This window comes from Boleophthalmus pectinirostris, unplaced genomic scaffold (assembly GCF_026225935.1).
Source record: "Boleophthalmus pectinirostris isolate CB_2022bp ecotype Guang Dong unplaced genomic scaffold, ASM2622593v1 HiC_scaffold_14, whole genome shotgun sequence".
Lineage (NCBI taxonomy): Eukaryota > Metazoa > Chordata > Actinopteri > Gobiiformes > Gobiidae > Boleophthalmus > Boleophthalmus pectinirostris.
In genome coordinates, this window is record NW_026571047.1 from 29292005 (window position 1) to 29310554 (window position 18550).

The window sequence follows — 18550 nt, forward strand, 5'->3', positions numbered from 1 at the left end:
CTAAACCAGGACTAGAACAGGACTAAAACAGGACTAAACCAGGACTAAAACAGGACTAAATGCAGGTCTAAACTAGATCTAAACGAGATCTAAACCAGGTCTAAAACAGGTCTAAAACCAGGTCTAAAACCAGGACTAAACCAGACTAGGACTAAAACCAGGACTAAAACCAGGACTAAACCAGGACTAAAACCAGGACTAAACAGGACTAAATGCAGGTCTAAACTAGATCTAAACGAGATCTAAACCAGGTCTAAAACCAGGTCTAAAACCAGGACTAAAACCAGGACTAAAACAGGACTAAATGCAGGTCTAAACTAGGTCTAAACGAGATCTAAACCAGGTCTAAAACAGGATTTAACAGGACTAAATCATGCTGCGTGAACGTGTCTCCTCGTCTTCTATCAATAATATTTTTAATTTGATTGAGTAAAGTCTGGGCTTTTCATTTTCTTTTAGCAGATAAAACATCTTATGTTAGGATTTCCTGGTCTTTGCTTCTCTACAGCAAATCAAGTAATCCAAAGTATTCAGATTACGTTACTCACTTTAAATAATTTAATCGATTACATTATAAACTACATTTTGGGATATGTAATCTGTAATCTGTAGGGGAATACATTTTAAAAGTCACCTTCCCAACACTGCTTGTGAGCTTTAAGTCATGTTATAAAGTTTTTTCATCATCAAAAACAGACCTGGAGTTGTGTTTTGTTTCATTCACACATGTTTGAGCTACACATTATTATTAGTCTGTCTACATCTCCAAAGCTCATAATGCTCTGTTCCACTTTGTGATGTCATGAAGTGGTAGTTTTCACATTAACAGCTACAGTTTATCTTTAGTTTAGTGGAGATCGTCAATTCCAGGGCTGAAATTATCCAACCGATTCTAGTGAAGGTGTATGGAGTTTAAAAACACACATTCTTAATATTTATGAGATTCATGTTTATCAAATTTGTATTTTTATGTATAAAATTATTCATAATTCAACTACGATTCCAAAACATTTCACATTTTTACTTTCAAACCACTGCAGAGATTCATAGATACAAAACTCGTCGAAATCGTAAGTTTCATTTGTTCCGAAATGTGTCGCATCAAGAGCTCAGTTTGTAAATTCTAGAGCAAGTTTTCACATCTGGGTAGTGACGACATCAGAAATGTTTAAATAGAGTTTGAGGAAATGTTTGATATTTCATGATCATGTTTGATAATGATTCAATTGTGGTTGTTTCATTTTGTTTTAATCCATGTTTGAATCAAATTAATCTAATCCAAGGTGTGTAAATGTTTTTTTTTTGTTTTTTTTTTGCCAAACTTTGGATGGCAGAGGTGCTACTTGGATATACAGAAATTGTGCAGAATTGTCCTTTCTCTGCTCTTCAGTGTCGGGAACAGACTCAAATACAAAGTTGAAAAAACTGAGGCACTCAAAACGTACAAAATAATTATAAAAGCCTTTAATACCACATGGCAAATAAAGTTCAAATCATGCCAATGCGTTTCGGCCCTTTGACCTTCATCAGGGCAAAAAGGTTTTTTTTTTGGTTTTTTTTTTTTCACAGCGATAATGTAAAATTTTTAATGTATTCATAATGTGGTGGCTTTAATATGAGCCTTTTGGGGGTTTGTTGCCTCTTCCAGCACCTACTTTTTTATCTAGTGTGTGTGTTTGGTTTTTTTTATTGTTATGTTATATATGGGCAATAAATAAAATAAAAAGAGCACTCCCTGTGTTACCAGACGACATCACAAGGTGGAACAAACTGTTTCCCTCTGCCTAAATCTGCAGGGTTTGTGTGTTAAACGTGAATGAAACAAAACACAACTCCAGGTCTGTTTGTGATGAGGAAACATTATTATAACATAAATCAGAAAATGGCATAATATTTACCCTTTAAATCTAGTATGGGATCATTTAATTTACTCCCAATACATAAATACTATTAAAAGTATATTTTTTGACTTGAAAATATGTGGAAAAAAGCTTGTCCAAATAATTTCTTGTACCTTGTTATAGTAAATTAGACCCATGGATAACTTACTTACTTATTGTGATACATTATAAGCACTAAACATTTCTACCTTTACTAAAATATAATAATAATATCATTTATAAATAGAGAAAATACATTGGACACAGAGTTATAGCCATAATCTAATCTCCTTGGTCTTTTCTTTTTGCTGTTTTTCTGTGATCTGCACTGACATCTGGTGGTGAAGTCGGGTATGGCAGCCTAATGCATGAACAAATGGCCTATTCATTAATTTTATTTCCCACAACATCAACATCTCCTCATCCCAGTTCATTCAAACGTTTGCATGCGGGTTCATTTCTCGTTTTTTTTTCCATTAACATCCAAGTTTGTCGTTTTTCAGCGTGCAAATGAACAAAGGGACCCCAGGCTTTACACATGCAACATTCACTGTCCCGCATTCACTACAGGCTACTTCAGGGTCAGGCTGCGTTCAGGAAATTCTCACGTTACTCACAATAAACCACTAATATTTAAATAAAGGGAGTGTCCAAAAGCAGCAGGGAGGAAAGACACAGGTTAGAGGTAAAAAACGTTTTTTTTACTAACAAGTATCTGTATAAAAAATGGGATTAATTTGAGGAGTTTAATAAATAATCATCTTTTCTAACATTTTTTGGGCGTGAGAAACCAAAATAAAGCACAATAACATTAAAATAATCTATTACATTAAATAAAAATGCTAAAATATCTGAACATTTAAAAATAAAAATACAATTTAAAGGTGCACGATGTGTAACTTTTCTCGTTAAAGTTCACCATCGGCTCGTTACCATGGAGATGTTATTGCTTTACCTGTAATGTTCCGCAGAACTGGCATTATAATTCTCTATAAATCTTGCATCCAGGTCAAGCTATAGGTCAGGTCTATGGAAAGGCGAGCCCGCTTGTTTACAGTACAAATGTTTTTCAAAGTAATTTTAATAGGCGTAATAAAAACATCTGTTAAATAAATTAAATAAATGCAAGTTTGATCACTTTAATGCCAAACTGTGGAACATTCCAGACACAGCAAGCAGGTGGTGGACCCTCACAAGAAAAGTTACACAGTGCAGCTTTAAATAAATACATAGGAAAGTGAGAATAACTACGCGAAATAAATGTAAACTTACTTTTCTTGCATCCACATTTCTTGATGCGTTTGGGGTCAGTGATGTCGTCGTGACAGGCTTTACAGTAGAACAAGGCCCTGACGAGAAAATACACAATAATTAGTGCTGTCATGCGATTAAAAAAATTTAGAGATTAATTAATTATGATCTGTAATTAATTAATCTAATTAATCTCATTTTAATCTCACCTAAAAATTGAAAGAAAAAGCTTCAATTTGAGGTATTTTCATTTAAATTCATTATTACATTATTGTGGCAGATCAAAAGACTGATATAGATTTAAAAAAGTGACTTTATAAAGTCATTTATTGTTTAACAAATGTCTCCAATTTGGCTGTTGAGCCCAAGTCTCCATGAATAAGAAACTGTTTGTTGTAAAGTAACAAAGACGAGGAAATCTGAACATAATAACTTTTGTCTACTTAAAGACAATAAAAAGTCCAGTCTTTCCTTAACCATATTAAAAATATTATTGATAGAGAAATGCTTTTATATATGAAATCACTGGTTTTAGTCCTGGTTTAGTCCTGGTTTTAGTTCTGGTTTTAGTTCTGGTTTAGTCCTGGTTTAGTCCTGGTTTAGACCTGGTTTTAGTTCTGGTTTTAGTTCTGGTTTTAGTTCTGGTTTAGTCCTGGTTTAGACCTGGTTTAGACCTGGTTTTAGTTCTGGTTTTAGTTCTGGTTTTAGTTCTGGTTTAGTTCTGGTTTAGTCCTGGTTTAGACCTGGTTTAGTTCTGGTTTTAGTCTGGTTTAGTCCTGGTTTAGTCCTGGTTTAGTCCTGGACTGGATTAGTCCTGGTTTTAGTCCTGGTTTTAGTCTTGGTGTTAGTTCTGGTTTAGAGGCTCACAGGAGGAAGCGCGGTTTACGCCGCGTACGCGAGAAAACACGATCCACACGCGGCTCACGGGAGCACGTCGGTGTCCGCGCAGTAACTACGGAAGGAAACGTGGTCCGCGCGTTCTCAGGTTAATGAATGATGATGAAGGTGTGTGTTTGTGTTTGTGTGTGTGTGTGTGTGTGTGTGTTGTGTGTTGTTGTGTGTGTTTGTGTGTGTTTGTGTGTTTGTGTGTGTGTGTGTGTGTGTGTTTGTGTGTGTTTGTGTGTGTGTTTGTGTGCGTGTCCCCTCATGTGGCAGGTCACTATAGGACAGTAGTGCAGACATCATGAGCCTATGCAGGTTGTTTTCAGGCGATTTTATATTTGTTATTTTCTTTTATATTTCACGTCGGGAGAATAATTTCCAAGACACAAATGTGTTTTTACCTGTGCACTGCTGCCTCTGTTCTACTGGCTCTTCCACCTCGTCCATTGTGTGACTGACGCCGCCAACGTTAACATGACGTTTACATCGCTCTTACTGCACGCGTTTTGTGTGGGTTTCCGGCAATGAGTGGAATTACCGAAATAAAAAAAATTTATAAATGTGTTTTGTGTGTGTGTGTGTGTGTGTTGTTGTCCCAACAACACATAAAAACAGGTTTTATAATAAAGAAACTCACATACAGAAACACTAAAGTTAGAGATTAAAAATGAGATTAACGCGATTAAAAAACATAATGCGCTAAATATGACTGTAATTAATTAATCGCAATTAACGCAATAATTTGACACCCCTAACAATAATTACTCTATTTTATACTATTTAAATTATATACACATTATATACAATTACTGAAAAATCCATAATTCTTTACCTTTTGACTTCTTTGGCGTCACTGGCGATGAAGAAACCAAGAGTCCCTTCCGTCATCTTCACATGGTTCCCAGGGTTGATCAAAGTGCTAGAAATATTCAATAACAGGAGATAAAATGATATATAGGAGGCACACAAGCGTTATAAAAGCATTACGCAGTAGGCAGTAAGAATAAGAGTTCACTTTGATAATAATAAAGCCTTGGATTTGTTCTGACTGCTATAGTTACAGCCGCCTTATAAGACCAGCGTTAAGCCTCATATTCATGCAAAGGCGAAGGTAAATACTGGATTTTTCAGACTCTAAGTTGCACTTTTTTTTCATGGTTTGAGTGGTCCTGCGACTTATGCTTCGGTGTGACTTATATATAAACATTTTCACACTGACAGAGGGCGCTTTAGTCTTGTGTGTGAGTATCTGCTGCTCCTGTTCCTCCTGTACCACTGTCACTTGGCTCTACTGCGCATGTCTCCTGCAGAAAGAGCCTCTGTCGTGTCTGTATCATGTCAGTCGATCGCAACATTACTTCTGTACCACTGAACAATTTAACATTTAAGTGATTCAGTGAAAAGCGAAACCATCCTGTCGGGATTCAGAAAGACCAGAATAATTCTAACTGGAGCTGATGCTGAGTCTGACGACAGCGACACAGAAGAGGAAGCGTCGCTCTGTTTTACCTCCGGAGGTCGTGGAGTTGCTCAGAAGTGACACCGAGGATGAAGAATTGAATGGATTTAGTGATTTGGAGTGAGATGGAGAGTTTGTTAAACTTGTTCTGTTCTGTTGTTTATGCAGTGTTGGGGAGTAACAGATTACATGTACCAAAGTTACGTAATCAGAGTACAAATGATGAGTAACTGTATTCAGTTACAGTTACTGTTTCAATGAGTGGTAATTGGATTACAGTTACTTTGTGGAAATAAATGGGGGGGGGGTAATTTCCAGTTTTCACATTTTGGGTTGAACCAGGACTAAAACCAGAACTAAACTAGGACTAAAACCAGAACTAAACCAGGACTAAAACCAGAACTAAACTAGGACTAAACTAGGACTAAACCAGAACTAAAAGGACTAAAACTAGGACTAAACTAGGACTAAACCAGAACTAAACTAGGACTAAACTAGGACTAAACCAGAACTAAACTAGGACTAAACTAGGACTAAACCAGAACTAAACTAGGACTAAAACCAGAACTAAACTAGGACTAAACCAGGACTAAAACCAGAACTAAACTAGGACTAAAACCAGAACTAAACTAGGACTAAAACTAGACTAAACCAGAACTAAAACCAAAACTAAACTAGGACTAAAAACCAGGACTAAAACCAGGACTAAACACTAGGACTAAAACCAGGACTAAAACCAGACTAAACTAGGACTAAACCAGAACTAAACTAGGACTAAACTAGGACTAAAACCAGAACTAAACTAGGACTAAAACTAGGACTAAACCAGAACTAAAACCAAAACTAAACTAGGACTAAACCAGAACTAAACTAGGACTAAACTAGGACTAAACCAGAACTAAACTAGGACTAAACTAGGACTAACCAGAACTAAAACCAGAACTAAACTAGGACTAAACCAGAACTAAAGTAGGACTAAACTAGGACTAAACCAGAACTAAACTAGGACTAAACTAGGACTAAACCAGAACTAAACTAGGACTAAACCAGAACTAAAACCAAAACTAAACTAAAAAGCATGACAATATCAAGTAATCCAAAGTATTCAGATTACGTTACTCACTTTAAGTAATTTAATGGATTACGTTACAAACTACATTTTGGTGTATGTAATCTGTAATCTGTAGGGGATTACATTTTAAAAGTCACCTTCCCAACACTGTGTTTATTCTATATTTATCTGAAGAACTGTTCATATGTGACGTTAACAGTCTGTTGTTCTCTGTTCTGTTGTTTTCTCTGATCTCTGTCTCTGATTTTACAAAATAAATTGCCCCCAAAAAGTGCAACTTATTGTTCGGTGCAACTTTTTTTTTTTTCTTCATTAAGTATTTTTTAGTTGGTGTGACATAATCCGGAGTGACTTAGTCCGAAAAATACAGTAAGAATTTAACTCAAAACGTTGGGTTAGAGGGTGAATGGTTTACCACTGAGTCAATGCTTATGTTAAATGTGTTCTTTTCCTATTGTATGTTGTATTTAAATTAGTGCTGTCAGGCGATTAAAAAAATTGAGAGATTAATTAATTATGATCTGTAATTAATTAATCTAATTAATCTCTTTTTAATCTCACCTAAAAAAAATGCTGAGAAAAGCCTTCAACTTGAGGTATTTTCATTTAAATTCATTATTACATTATTATTATTACATATGAACCATGAACACTCTAGAGCCACATCAGCTCGTTTGAAATTATAATGTGTTTAATGCTGATTTGCGCAAGTCTCACAGAAACGAAACTTAAAAACCGCATGGCTAATTTGCATAAACTAAGCGAGAAAAAAAAAATTAAAAATGCTCTTGTGTCGCTGATGCGGTTCAGCTTCTGTGGGACTGAAGGACACGACTCAGTGGAATATGAGTGTTCTTTCTGTGACAGAGTGTTGAAGGTGAAGGTGAGTCTGTTCTGTGTTTGTGTCGTGATGTTTTCAGACGTGTGCAGGTTTATCGCAGATGCGGCGAGAACGAGAATGAAAATCACAATTGTTTGCGGGAGCGATGTGTTATTGTCCCAACAACACATAAAAACAGATTTTATAATAAGGCAACTCGCGTACAGAAACAGTAAAGTTAGAGATTAAAAATGAGATTAACGAGATTAAAAAATATAACGCGCTAAATATGACCGTAATTAATTAATCGCAATTAACGCGATAATTTGACACCCCTAATTTAAATAAAGATAGACTGATCAGAGGTGGAGGTACCTGCTCTCTCTCTGGTCAGATTTGTACTCGATGGCGATGAGCAGCAACTTCAGCTTCACATAACACAGTCTGAGGAAGAAAAATATGTAATTAACATCTGGCGACAACAATAAGAACATAAATAAAAATAAAATGTAGTTTGGGTGGGATAGTATTCTATCAGCTACTACTGTATATAAGCTCTTTAAAACTTGCAATGAAAAAAATGTAATGTACAAAAACAAAAAAAAACAACAAAGTATTATATCCTCACTCGCAGATGACGGGGAAGGAGAGTCCCACAAAGGCACTGGACAGATACTCCGTGTACATCTCATTGGCCACGCCCTCCAGGTAATACTTCTGCCACGTGTCCTCCTCGATCTGAAGAAAAACAGCCAATGATGTTCATTATGTCTTCTTATATACTTTAACTTCTTAGGTTCTTTTTAAAGACAATGCAGTAAAGTGTGTTTACCTTGTTGACATGTTTCGGCTGCTGCTGCAAGTCATCTTCAGAACTGTCACCGGTGTTGGTGGTGACGTGTCGTATATCAGCTGTTGTTACTTCCTGTAGGCGTGGTCAGACCTGATGGACCTGCAGGTCGCTCAGACTGACCACGCCTCCCGTCGCCCGGTGTCTCTGGAGGAGGGTGTCCCAGGTGTGTGAAAGGAGGATCAAGGAGGCCATTGAAATCAGGAAACGAGGCACGGACAGCATTAACCGTGATGACGGCGCGTTCCTCCTTTCACACACCTGGGACACCCTCCTCCAGAGACACCGGGCGACGGGAGGCGTGGTCAGTCTGAGCGACCTGCCAGGTCCATCAGGTCTGACCACGCCTACACAGGAAGTAACAACAGCTGATATACGACACGTCACCACCAACACCGGGGACAGTTCTGAAGATGCAGCAGCCGAAACATGTCAACAAGGTAAATACACTTTACTGCATTGTCTTTAAAAAGAACCTAAGAAGCTGAAGAAAAACATTTAAAGATGCTTTGTGTAACTTTTTGGTTTGGGGTCCGTCACTTGCTTGTTTTGCCTTGAATGTTCCACAGTGTGACATTAAACAGCTCTACCTTACATTTATTCAGTTACAGGTGGTTTTATAGCTCAAAAATACCTAGAAAAACAAACATTCTGACTGTCAGCGGAGTCGCCTCTCCACAGATCTGACCTGTAACTTGGTCTGGTTTGGTCTCCATGAAGATAGAAAGGTTTAATACCATACTGCGGAACATTCCAGACCAAGCAACAACATCTCCATGGAGAAAAGTATTTGATGATCCCTCCAAAGTTCCACAATGCACCTTCAGCTATGTTCTGATGATCTCTTATTAAAACAACCCTGTGAAGGTTTGGACTTGTTTGCTCATAAATACTCGTGTGTAAAAGTCCTGCACCTTGATGAAGGACCTCATGGAGAAGAGGTTGGCCAACATGGTGGACAGACCCTGAGCCAAACAGCTCTGAGCGATGAACCCCAGCTTCAGCTCAGCCAGGCAGATGGCGTCGTCCCCCTCCTTCCAGTTCCAGCTCGGGATGTTCAACAGGTGAGCCTACAGGGGGCGCAAGAGAGATAGTGATTTAAGCTACGTTCAGACTGCAGGCTGAAGTGACCCAAATCTGATTTTTTCGCTCCTACGCTCCTGTATCTGATCTTTTAATGACTGAACAACACAGATCTGATTTTTTTCAAATGTGACCCAGACCACTTGGATATGTGCTCCTGAAACCGATACATATCCGATCTTTTGACATGTGACTTCCGTCTGAACGGCCAGGTCACATTCATCCCACCTACACGTCAGGCTCAGAGTCTCGCCAATGGAAGGAAAGTGAGGTTAGTGAGTTTATTAATATTTGGGGGATTCCAGTATTCAAGGATCCGGGCTTTTTTTTTTTTATTATTGCCAAAGAAATGTCTGATCGTGACTACAGGCGGTCCTGGCTCAAATGTCACCGAAAAATAAAGAGCCCGCGAGACAAATACAAAGAGGATAAAGACTCAAACAAATGAAGCGGCCGTGGACGTGTAACCTGTCCATTTTACCAGAACTGGACTGTATTTTGGGAAATAAGTCCAGTGTTTAGGCGATTTCCGGAAACACTGAGCACACTTGCTGCATTCAGGACACTTAAAGTTCACACTGGAGATCACATACAAGTCGCATTTAATTGGAAATGTGAAGGACCTCGCACAAAAAAAATCCAAATTGAGCTTTAAAACCCTGCAGTCTGAACGTAGCTTTAGATTGCATTTTTTAGTTGGAAATATGGGGAAATATTGGAAATATTTTGAAGCGTCCAAATATTAGAGACTATAAGAATATTGTGCAGTGATAATTACAGTTTAAATATGATTGAATTAATTAAATAACATCTAAGTGCATCTTATTTTCAGTCCTGACCTTGTTGTGGTACTGGAGCATCTGGGTGATGATTCTGATCTTGGGGTGGTAGTTCTTTATGGAGATCACTCTACGTAAAAGAGACATGAACACGTTTTATTGACACATTTGAACATGAATATGAATGTTATAGTAATAGTTTCAGTTTCAACTTCACGATTTGTTAAAATAGTTAAAATCGAGTGTTCACCTCATGATGTTGGAGGCGTCCTCTGCGTCAGGGTCAGCGCAGTATTTATTCGCCAAAATCAAACAGGCATCGGCCGATTCAATCTGGAAACGCAAAACAAACACGTATGATTTTATAAGTAATATTTTTACAGATTTAACAGGAGGTGGGGTTTAGGCAGTGACCATTCAGATCAGAGAGAGGCATTTTAGGTTTAAACCAACCGGATTCCAGCTTTGAAACTGGCAACGAAAACAAGAGAGTCACGTGACGCTCATTCTGGTTTCTGATTGGATAATCGTCTTTAGAATCAAAACAAATGATCAAATTATAACAGAAACAACTTGACCATCATGTCCAACTTTTTGTAATTAAAACAAATCAGAATTACAATTGTTATTAGTAAAAACTAGGGATGTAACAATAACCGAAATATTGTGATATCGTATTGTCCAAAGTCTCAAAATATATATCGAATTACAAGTTCCTTTGTTTAAATTCATGGTTTTACAGTAGCAACAGCTTATGAACATAGTAAACTACATTTCCCATGATTCATTTCAGTGCAGACAACATGAAATTATATGTTTTTACTTGAATTCTTGGGATTATGACAGAAATAATTCACACCAAAATATTGTCAAGGTATTTTAAAAGCAAAAAAGTGTCCCATTTTTAATTATTAGCCTCTTCAAAATATCGCAATAAATATCGTACCGTGAGATGCATATCGTGATAATATTGTACCATGAAATTTGGATATTGTTACATCCCTAGAATATGACAATAAATGTTTTACCAAATGACTGGTTAAAGCATTTAGGGGTGTAACGATATCCAAGTGTCACGATACGATATCGTCACAGTATGAACCTCACGGTACGATATTTATTGCGATATCAAGGGAAAGCTCAAGATGTGATGGGAAGGCTCAAGATTAGGGATGTAACAATATCCAATCTCTCGATATTTTCACAATATACATCTCACAGTACGATATTGCGATATTTTGTGGAGGCTGATATTCAACTTTTTCCTCTTAAAATGCCTTGACAAGACTTAATCCAAAGAACTAGGACTTAAAAGTGCTTAGAACTGTTATTTCTTCTTGCAGTCTGCACTGAAATGGAGCAAAGGATCATGGTCTATGTAGTTCACAGGTGTCAAACATAAGGCCCGGGGGCCAGATCCGGCCCTCCAAGACTTTTAATGTGGCCCTTGGGTGATTTTCTACTAAAATATTTTAATTATATTTTCTATTAATAATTTTCTGTGGTGTTTATCACAGCAGCGTCTCCAGCGTCTCTGTACGTGGCCCCTCCCACCAGAGCAGCACAAATGAAGACTTGTCTCTTTCCAAACGCTCTTAAAGGACGATCGTTTTGACTGTTGACCGTGACACCCTCATCAACAAAATGTCCAACATGAGAAAAGTGGAGCCGAGTGCAGGATTTTACAACAAAAATGGACTTATTCCTGTTTACATACAAGTTCATGTTAAAACTTTGTGTTGAAATTGAATTTTTCTTAAAGTTTCAGTTTGTTCATAATATTATAAACATATAATAAGAAAGAGTTCATCAATTAAAAAAGATTTCTGTAATAGATTTGCATTTTTCTGCACAAATATTTGAACTTATTGCTATTTTTGGGGTTTATATGACATGAGTTTTCTGATCCGGCCCCTTTGGGATCAAAGTCGGTTGGATATGGCCCCTGGACCAAAATGAGTTTGACACTCCTGATGTAGTTCCTCTGTGCTTTTTTTCTTTTTTTAGCTATTGCTGCACCATAACTCTTCATTAAAGGAAGAAACTTGTAATTCGATATATTGTGATGGTCCACGATGTTATTGTGAGAACTTTGACGATACGATATCACGATATTTCGGTTATTGTTACATCCCTAGTTATTATGTATAATATTGTAATCTCATGAGCCTCCCAACGATATCGTGACCTATCTCCCGATATCGCAATAAATATCGTACCGTGACGTTCATACTGTGACAATATCGTATCGTGAGACTTGGATATCGTTACACCCCTAGTAAAAACTATATTTGATACACACATGTTTTTTATCTGGGGAACAGACAAGGTAAAGTATATGAAATTCGAAATACAAATTGTACACACCAGACCTTTTAGAATAATAAAGTAGTAGAATATTCCGGTACCTTGACGCGCGCCAGGTCGTGTGGGTTGAGGACGGATCCCTGGTAGAACTCCACTTGAGTGAAGTGACGTTTGAACAAGGCTTCCAGCTCAAGATTAGGGGAAATACTGGAAATAAAAACAACACAATTTAATCTTTATCAATCCTGAGGCAAACACAAATAAATCAGGCCTGTTGAGTGTGAAATACAACTACAGAAAATATCATAATAAACAATTTTACTCAAAAACACTTGAGATAATAACACTAAAGAATGATAATCCCAGTAAGGCAAAGTTTTGATATCTGTAGTGGCAGAAAAACAAACATCGAACCGGTTTTATTTGACCTAAAAAGTTCCTGACAATGGGGAAAAAAAAGGAAAAGCCAATAACTATTTACCCCCACCATCCACAATCAAAAGTTTATGGTCCACGGTTTTCAGAATAACAAGAAATCAGGACCTTTGCCATGGCGATTAACAATAATTTAGCAGTTTAAAACAAAATATTGCATCTTCTGAATGTGAAAAACTTCTCAAAACCCATGGATGCAGTAATTACCATAAAAGACTGATTTAATTAAACTCACTTATGGAGAAAAACAATTTCTACATTGACATCATCCCTGTCCTTGTGTAGGAAGTCTTTGAGGAAGTTGGACACACTTTCCAGCGTGATGTGGCCGCAGACGACGATGTGCCTGCAAGACAAAAATCAGGGACACAAAAACTAGTACACAACTCTAAAAATACGCCAGCACTTTTCTTCTTCTCTGACCTAGAATGAAACACAGGATTAATGTTTTGTTAGACTAGCCTTGCATTTGTGACAGTTTTGTATTGGTTGCCTGGTTTTCTCTCTGTGATTGGATCATAGACCTTTAATAAAAAACTCCATAAGTCGTTCTTCCTCTGTCCCTGCTAGAAAACTTCTCCCTCAGAGCGCAATGCATTTTTTTGGGAATTCAAACTACCCGTGTTTGGCTGACAAGACATTCACAATTTTCCCAAAGAACAAATTTTGTAGGATTCGTTTCTATTTTCACAACATCAACTTTTTAAAAATTTTAAATCCTCAAAGCGCCTGAAAATTAGTTTTGTAAGACTAACACTACGTTCAATTATCTTCCGACTCCCACTTGGACCTCGGATTTGACGTCACGTCCGAGCTTGAAGTGTATTATTATGTTGCACGCGTCGGACTATCTCATTTTATGAAAACGCTGCTTTCATAAATTTTTCGAATTTTTTATGTTATGATTTCTCTTCCGTCACAACCTTAGGGACATTAATGCCCGTTAAATCAAGTATTTGTTTAATATTGACCTCACCACAACTCCGACAGCAGTGATATGGACACAGTAAGGTAATGCAGTAACATGAGTGACTGAAATTGTCATTTACACGTCTTGGATTCTGACTCGGAATTCTTGCTTGGTCTACTTTTTCCGCCACTGAGGTCTGAGTCGCGTGTCCCAGAAAAAGGGGTGTGTCACGTGTATTTCTCAGCAACTTCCTCAAAAAACTGATTTGGAAGGATAATCGAACGCAGTGTTAGCCTAGCCCCGTCCAGAGGCTGCACTAACTCCGCTCTAGCAGCTCTGGCTCTGATTGGTCCAAGTGCTCCAGGTCATGCACGTTACAGACATTACACCGGTGGGAGGAGGTCGCCCGAAAATAGTTTTTGGGCCCCTGTGCCAATGAACACAGGCCATGAAAATAATACAATGTCATCTTGGGGTTCAACTTCAGATTTTATTTTAGTTCTATGGATTGGATTATGAATGTGCCTGCAAGACAAACACCAGGGCAAACACTACTAAAAAACTATATAAAAACTGACACAGTATATTTTTTCTATTTCTTCTTTTCTGACCTTGACTTAAAAAATGTGACTGTTGAACAAAAATGTTTTATTAGCCTATAATATGAGCTAGTTTTGTACGTGTTGCAATGTTGTGTGTAGCCGCAAGACAAAAATATGGGCAACAAAACTACAATTAAAGTATGATATTTTAAAATATTACACTATTTTCTGATCTATGTTATAATTTCCTCCTCAAAAACATATCAGGAGTTGTGTTTTGTTTCATTCTCAGATGTTTAACACACAAACCTTGCGTATTTAGGCTGAGTTCTTCTCTTAAACTGAAAACACTCTGTTCAACCTTGTGATGTCATGTGGTGATACAGGAAGGAAGTGCTCCACTGTGTTTTTAAACTCCACACACCTTCACTAGAATCATTTGGTTAATTTTAGCCCTGGAATTACCAATCTCTACTGAACTAAAGGTTAAAAAAAAAAGTCTGTTAATGTGAAATCTACCTCTTCATGACATCACAAGGTGGAACAGAGTATTTTGAGTTTTCGAGATGTAGACACACTAATAATAGGTCTGTTTTTGAGGAGGTAACAATATTCTAACTTGACTAAAAGCTCACAAGAGTCAAATGTGTGTAATATCGGACCTTTAAAGAAACACTCTAAAATAATAATTCTTCTTATATCTGACCTAGATCGAAACGAGAGATTATTAAAACGGAAATATTTGGTTATCCTAGTACGCGGGGTTGTTTGGCAGTGTGGTTCTGTGTACTCCCAGATTGAGAGGGCACAGATTATAAATCAGGATTAGAGCAGGATTATAAACATATCAGATAATAACGTGAAGTGTAGTATTTTCACGTGGAATTTAAGAATGAATCATGTGTGCTGGGCTCACTGGGTTTGTTGTGTCGGATTTATTTCAACATAATAAAAAGATACAATTTGATTTATTTTTCTAAAGATGTGAGAAGTGATTAAGGGTCCCAACCAAAGACTGTATATACAAGGATAAATAGACACAGTGAACCCGCTACGTATTAACGCGCTCTACATGACTCTGGTGTTTTTATTTCGCTATTTTGTCTGTAAGTCAAGATATGAACATTAATACGTTTTCTATATTTTTTCACTCCTGCTAGCGTAAGCAGCAGGTTTGATTGACAGCGTTACTAAGCGCCCGCTCCCTGCTAAACCAGTGGTTGCAATAATGCTCGCACAATTCCTAATATGGCTTCAAATTCGCTCCTATAACCGCCAGCCTCTATGAGCTTCATTTGACTGGAGTTGAACACTATAGGTGGCGTCACACTCCCTTACACCATGGATCTATAATAAAAACTGGATAAGTCCCTCCCCCTCTGTCCCGGCTCAAGACTAGTGGCCACTAGAACACAATACATTTTTTGGTGAATTCAAAAAGCCCGTGTTTGTCTGACAGACACTTTTGTCACAGAAAACGGTGACATACGTGAAGAAAGCAGGTAGGATTTTTAAACTTGTTTTTTCACATTCCTTATTGGAGTTACACTGGTAAATGGTCACATTTTTCTATAGCGCTTTTCCACCTTCAAGGCACTCAAAGCGCTTTACAACAAGGAACCACTCACCCATTCACACACACATTCACACACCAGTGTACGCAGACACTGTGGGCAAGGTGGGTTAAGTGTCTTGCCCAAGGACACAACGACAGCATTCATCTGTGGGAGCTGGAATCACACCAGCCAACCTGTGGGTCAGTGGATTTGACCGCTCAACCTGTGATGTTTATGTTGAGAACTGGATTTGAACCGCCAACCTTCAGATCAGTGCCACATTCTCTTACTGGTTTTGCAGGGATATTTACAGGTCTCTGAAAATTTACCAAACGCATGTCGTGACAAATACAGATGCATTTGTGCACTTTTATTAAACTTCAGCCACATAGCCGCATGCTTTGTACCAACACTGTCACAAAAATGAAGTGTTTCGCATTTCGTCTTGCCGTTCTAATGAGCAAGCATAAGCTGTACGTGGGGTGGAGCGAGAGCGTCAAAAGGCGAGGAGCGGCGCAGATGGACAGGTAGGATGTTTTAAAAAGTTTAACTGGTACGTAAGGGCACACGCTGTTGCAGAGAAACCGTGCGCTGGGAGCATGTGTGTTTGTGATGCGCCGCGCAGTGTCCACGGGCTCTAGACGAGCGCACAGGCCGCAGAGTCCGAGACGAGACCGAGTCCAAACACGTAGACCGTAAAGACCGTAAAAAAACAGTACCAGTACCAGTACTACAACACTGAGATCGACCCACACTGCCTTGGCGAGTGACGTATTGGACACCCCTGTTCTACAGACTATGATACCATCTTGAATTGTACTAATTTATGTAATTTCTGCAAAAAAAAAGCAACATAAAAGTTTCCCCATAACTTTGAAAACTGTGTATGAACTTTTATAATGGATTTAACATGAGGTCAGTGTTACATGAAACAACAGAAGCTGAAGTTAGTGAGGGTAAGTCAGGTTTACCAGAACACAGACGCTGAAAGGAAAAGAGAGGGTTAAATATTAAAGGACCAGTATCATTAAAATGGACCGTCGCACCTCGTGACATCATCAGGTGGCCGGCCAGAAATTCTCCTTTGTTTTTTTTTTTACAGTCCATACACCTTTATAACATTCACATTTACCTTTTGGCCATCATAATTTCTAAAGCACACAGCTAAACAAATTCAAGATTATAATATTTACTTGTGTACTTTTCCACAGAAACATATTTTATACAAGATACAAGAAGAAAAGTCATTTAAAATTCTGAAATTCCCCATATTATAAGTAAATTATCTTATTAAAAAACAACTAAATTAGATAAGTAAAAGCAATAACGGTCTCTTACCTCTCTCGGCGTTTCAACTTGACTTCCTCATTCATACATTAGCATTATCAATACCCAAAGAGTGGAAATTCCCCATAAATTATAGTTTCTTATGTAATTATTTGGTTAAATGAGTTAAGAAAAGTTGATTTTAGATTAGAATCACCAACAAAAATAGTAGTTTCAACTGTCAATCAACACCCACCACTACCCACAAACACAAAAACAGCCAAAGCCAAAGCCACTCTATTACACGAGGCAAGTTTTTATTGTATTATTTTTTATTTTTTTCTATAATTATAACTTTTTGGGCTATAAAAATAAACGCTACTCTCTCTACTTTATAGCAACAGCTCAAACTGGTCAATCTTTTGTTTTATTTGTGAATGAATTTGTATATGGTCCCTGAAAACTAAAAAAGCTGGTCTATACTTAACTATTATAACAATATTTTAAAAGCAACACTGTGTAACTTTCTGTAGGTGGCATGTCGCTCGAAATGATTCCGTAGAAATGGAAAGTTTAAAGCACACTTCAGAGCATTGTCTTTGGAAACGTATCGGTTTTATGCCGTATCGTGGAACAGCATTTCCATGGCAACAAGCCTCTACGCCAGATAAAAGTCGGGTTTGTGGAGAGGCAAGCCCATTTGCAGTAAGGGCACGTGTTTACTACTGCGTTTTTCGGACTTTAAGGTGCACTGGATTATAAGGCACAATATCAGTAATGTTGAATTCTCTTTTCTATTCTATTCTATTTCTTTTTCATACAAAAGTCGCACCGGATTATTAATGGCATTAAGCGAAAAACTGGACGACACTTGAGACTGATCCTTTAGTCCAGGCGTGTAATTCGCCCGGTGTTGCCTCTCTGTCTTGGTGAATGTGGATTATGAATGTGGGTGGATCATTTAAGTTTGTTTTATTTCTTCCTATGAGGACGACTCAAATATACATTGAGTAATAATGTGTTTAATGCAGCTTTGCGCACATTTGTTTATCGTTTTACAGAAATGAAACTTAAAACCACAAGGCAAATTTGCATAAACTATAAAAATCCGCTCGCTCCTTGTGCGCTGATGCGGTTCAGCTTCTGTCAGACTAAAGGACACGACTCTGTGAGGCTCCTGACTACAGTAGCCGTAATGCTCCGACAATCCGTCAAGTGGTGCGTCTTTGTAGTTTACCAAAGTCGTACTAAAACATTTTGACAGATTTTTGAGCGCCGTGTACCACATAAAATCGGTTCAAAGTCAGTAAGCACAACCAGAATTAATACATAAGGCGCACCGGATTATAAGTGCTTTGTGTTGCATTTTTTTGTATGAAAAGCACTCCATAAATAAAGTTTGATTGATTGACTGATAAGGCGCACTGCCGATTTTTGAGAAAATGAAAAAAAATTTAA

The 18550-nt window shown here is 37.7% G+C and overlaps 1 protein-coding gene across 1 annotated transcript in view; it reads right to left on the minus strand.

Moving 5' to 3' along the window:
* LOC110163239 (calcium-activated potassium channel subunit alpha-1-like) overlaps positions 1–18550 on the minus strand; it is a 248254-nt gene that overhangs the window by 70327 nt on the left and 159377 nt on the right. Inside the window, exons 10-18 of the mRNA XM_055150045.1 lie at positions 13054–13164; positions 12485–12590; positions 10327–10409; positions 10137–10206; positions 9129–9284; positions 7993–8102; positions 7740–7808; positions 4846–4932; positions 3153–3229 (exon numbers count right to left, since the gene is read on the minus strand). Of these exons, the coding sequence (XP_055006020.1) occupies positions 3153–3229; positions 4846–4932; positions 7740–7808; positions 7993–8102; positions 9129–9284; positions 10137–10206; positions 10327–10409; positions 12485–12590; positions 13054–13164 (869 nt within the window). The remainder of the gene's footprint in view (positions 1–3152; positions 3230–4845; positions 4933–7739; positions 7809–7992; positions 8103–9128; positions 9285–10136; positions 10207–10326; positions 10410–12484; positions 12591–13053; positions 13165–18550) is intronic.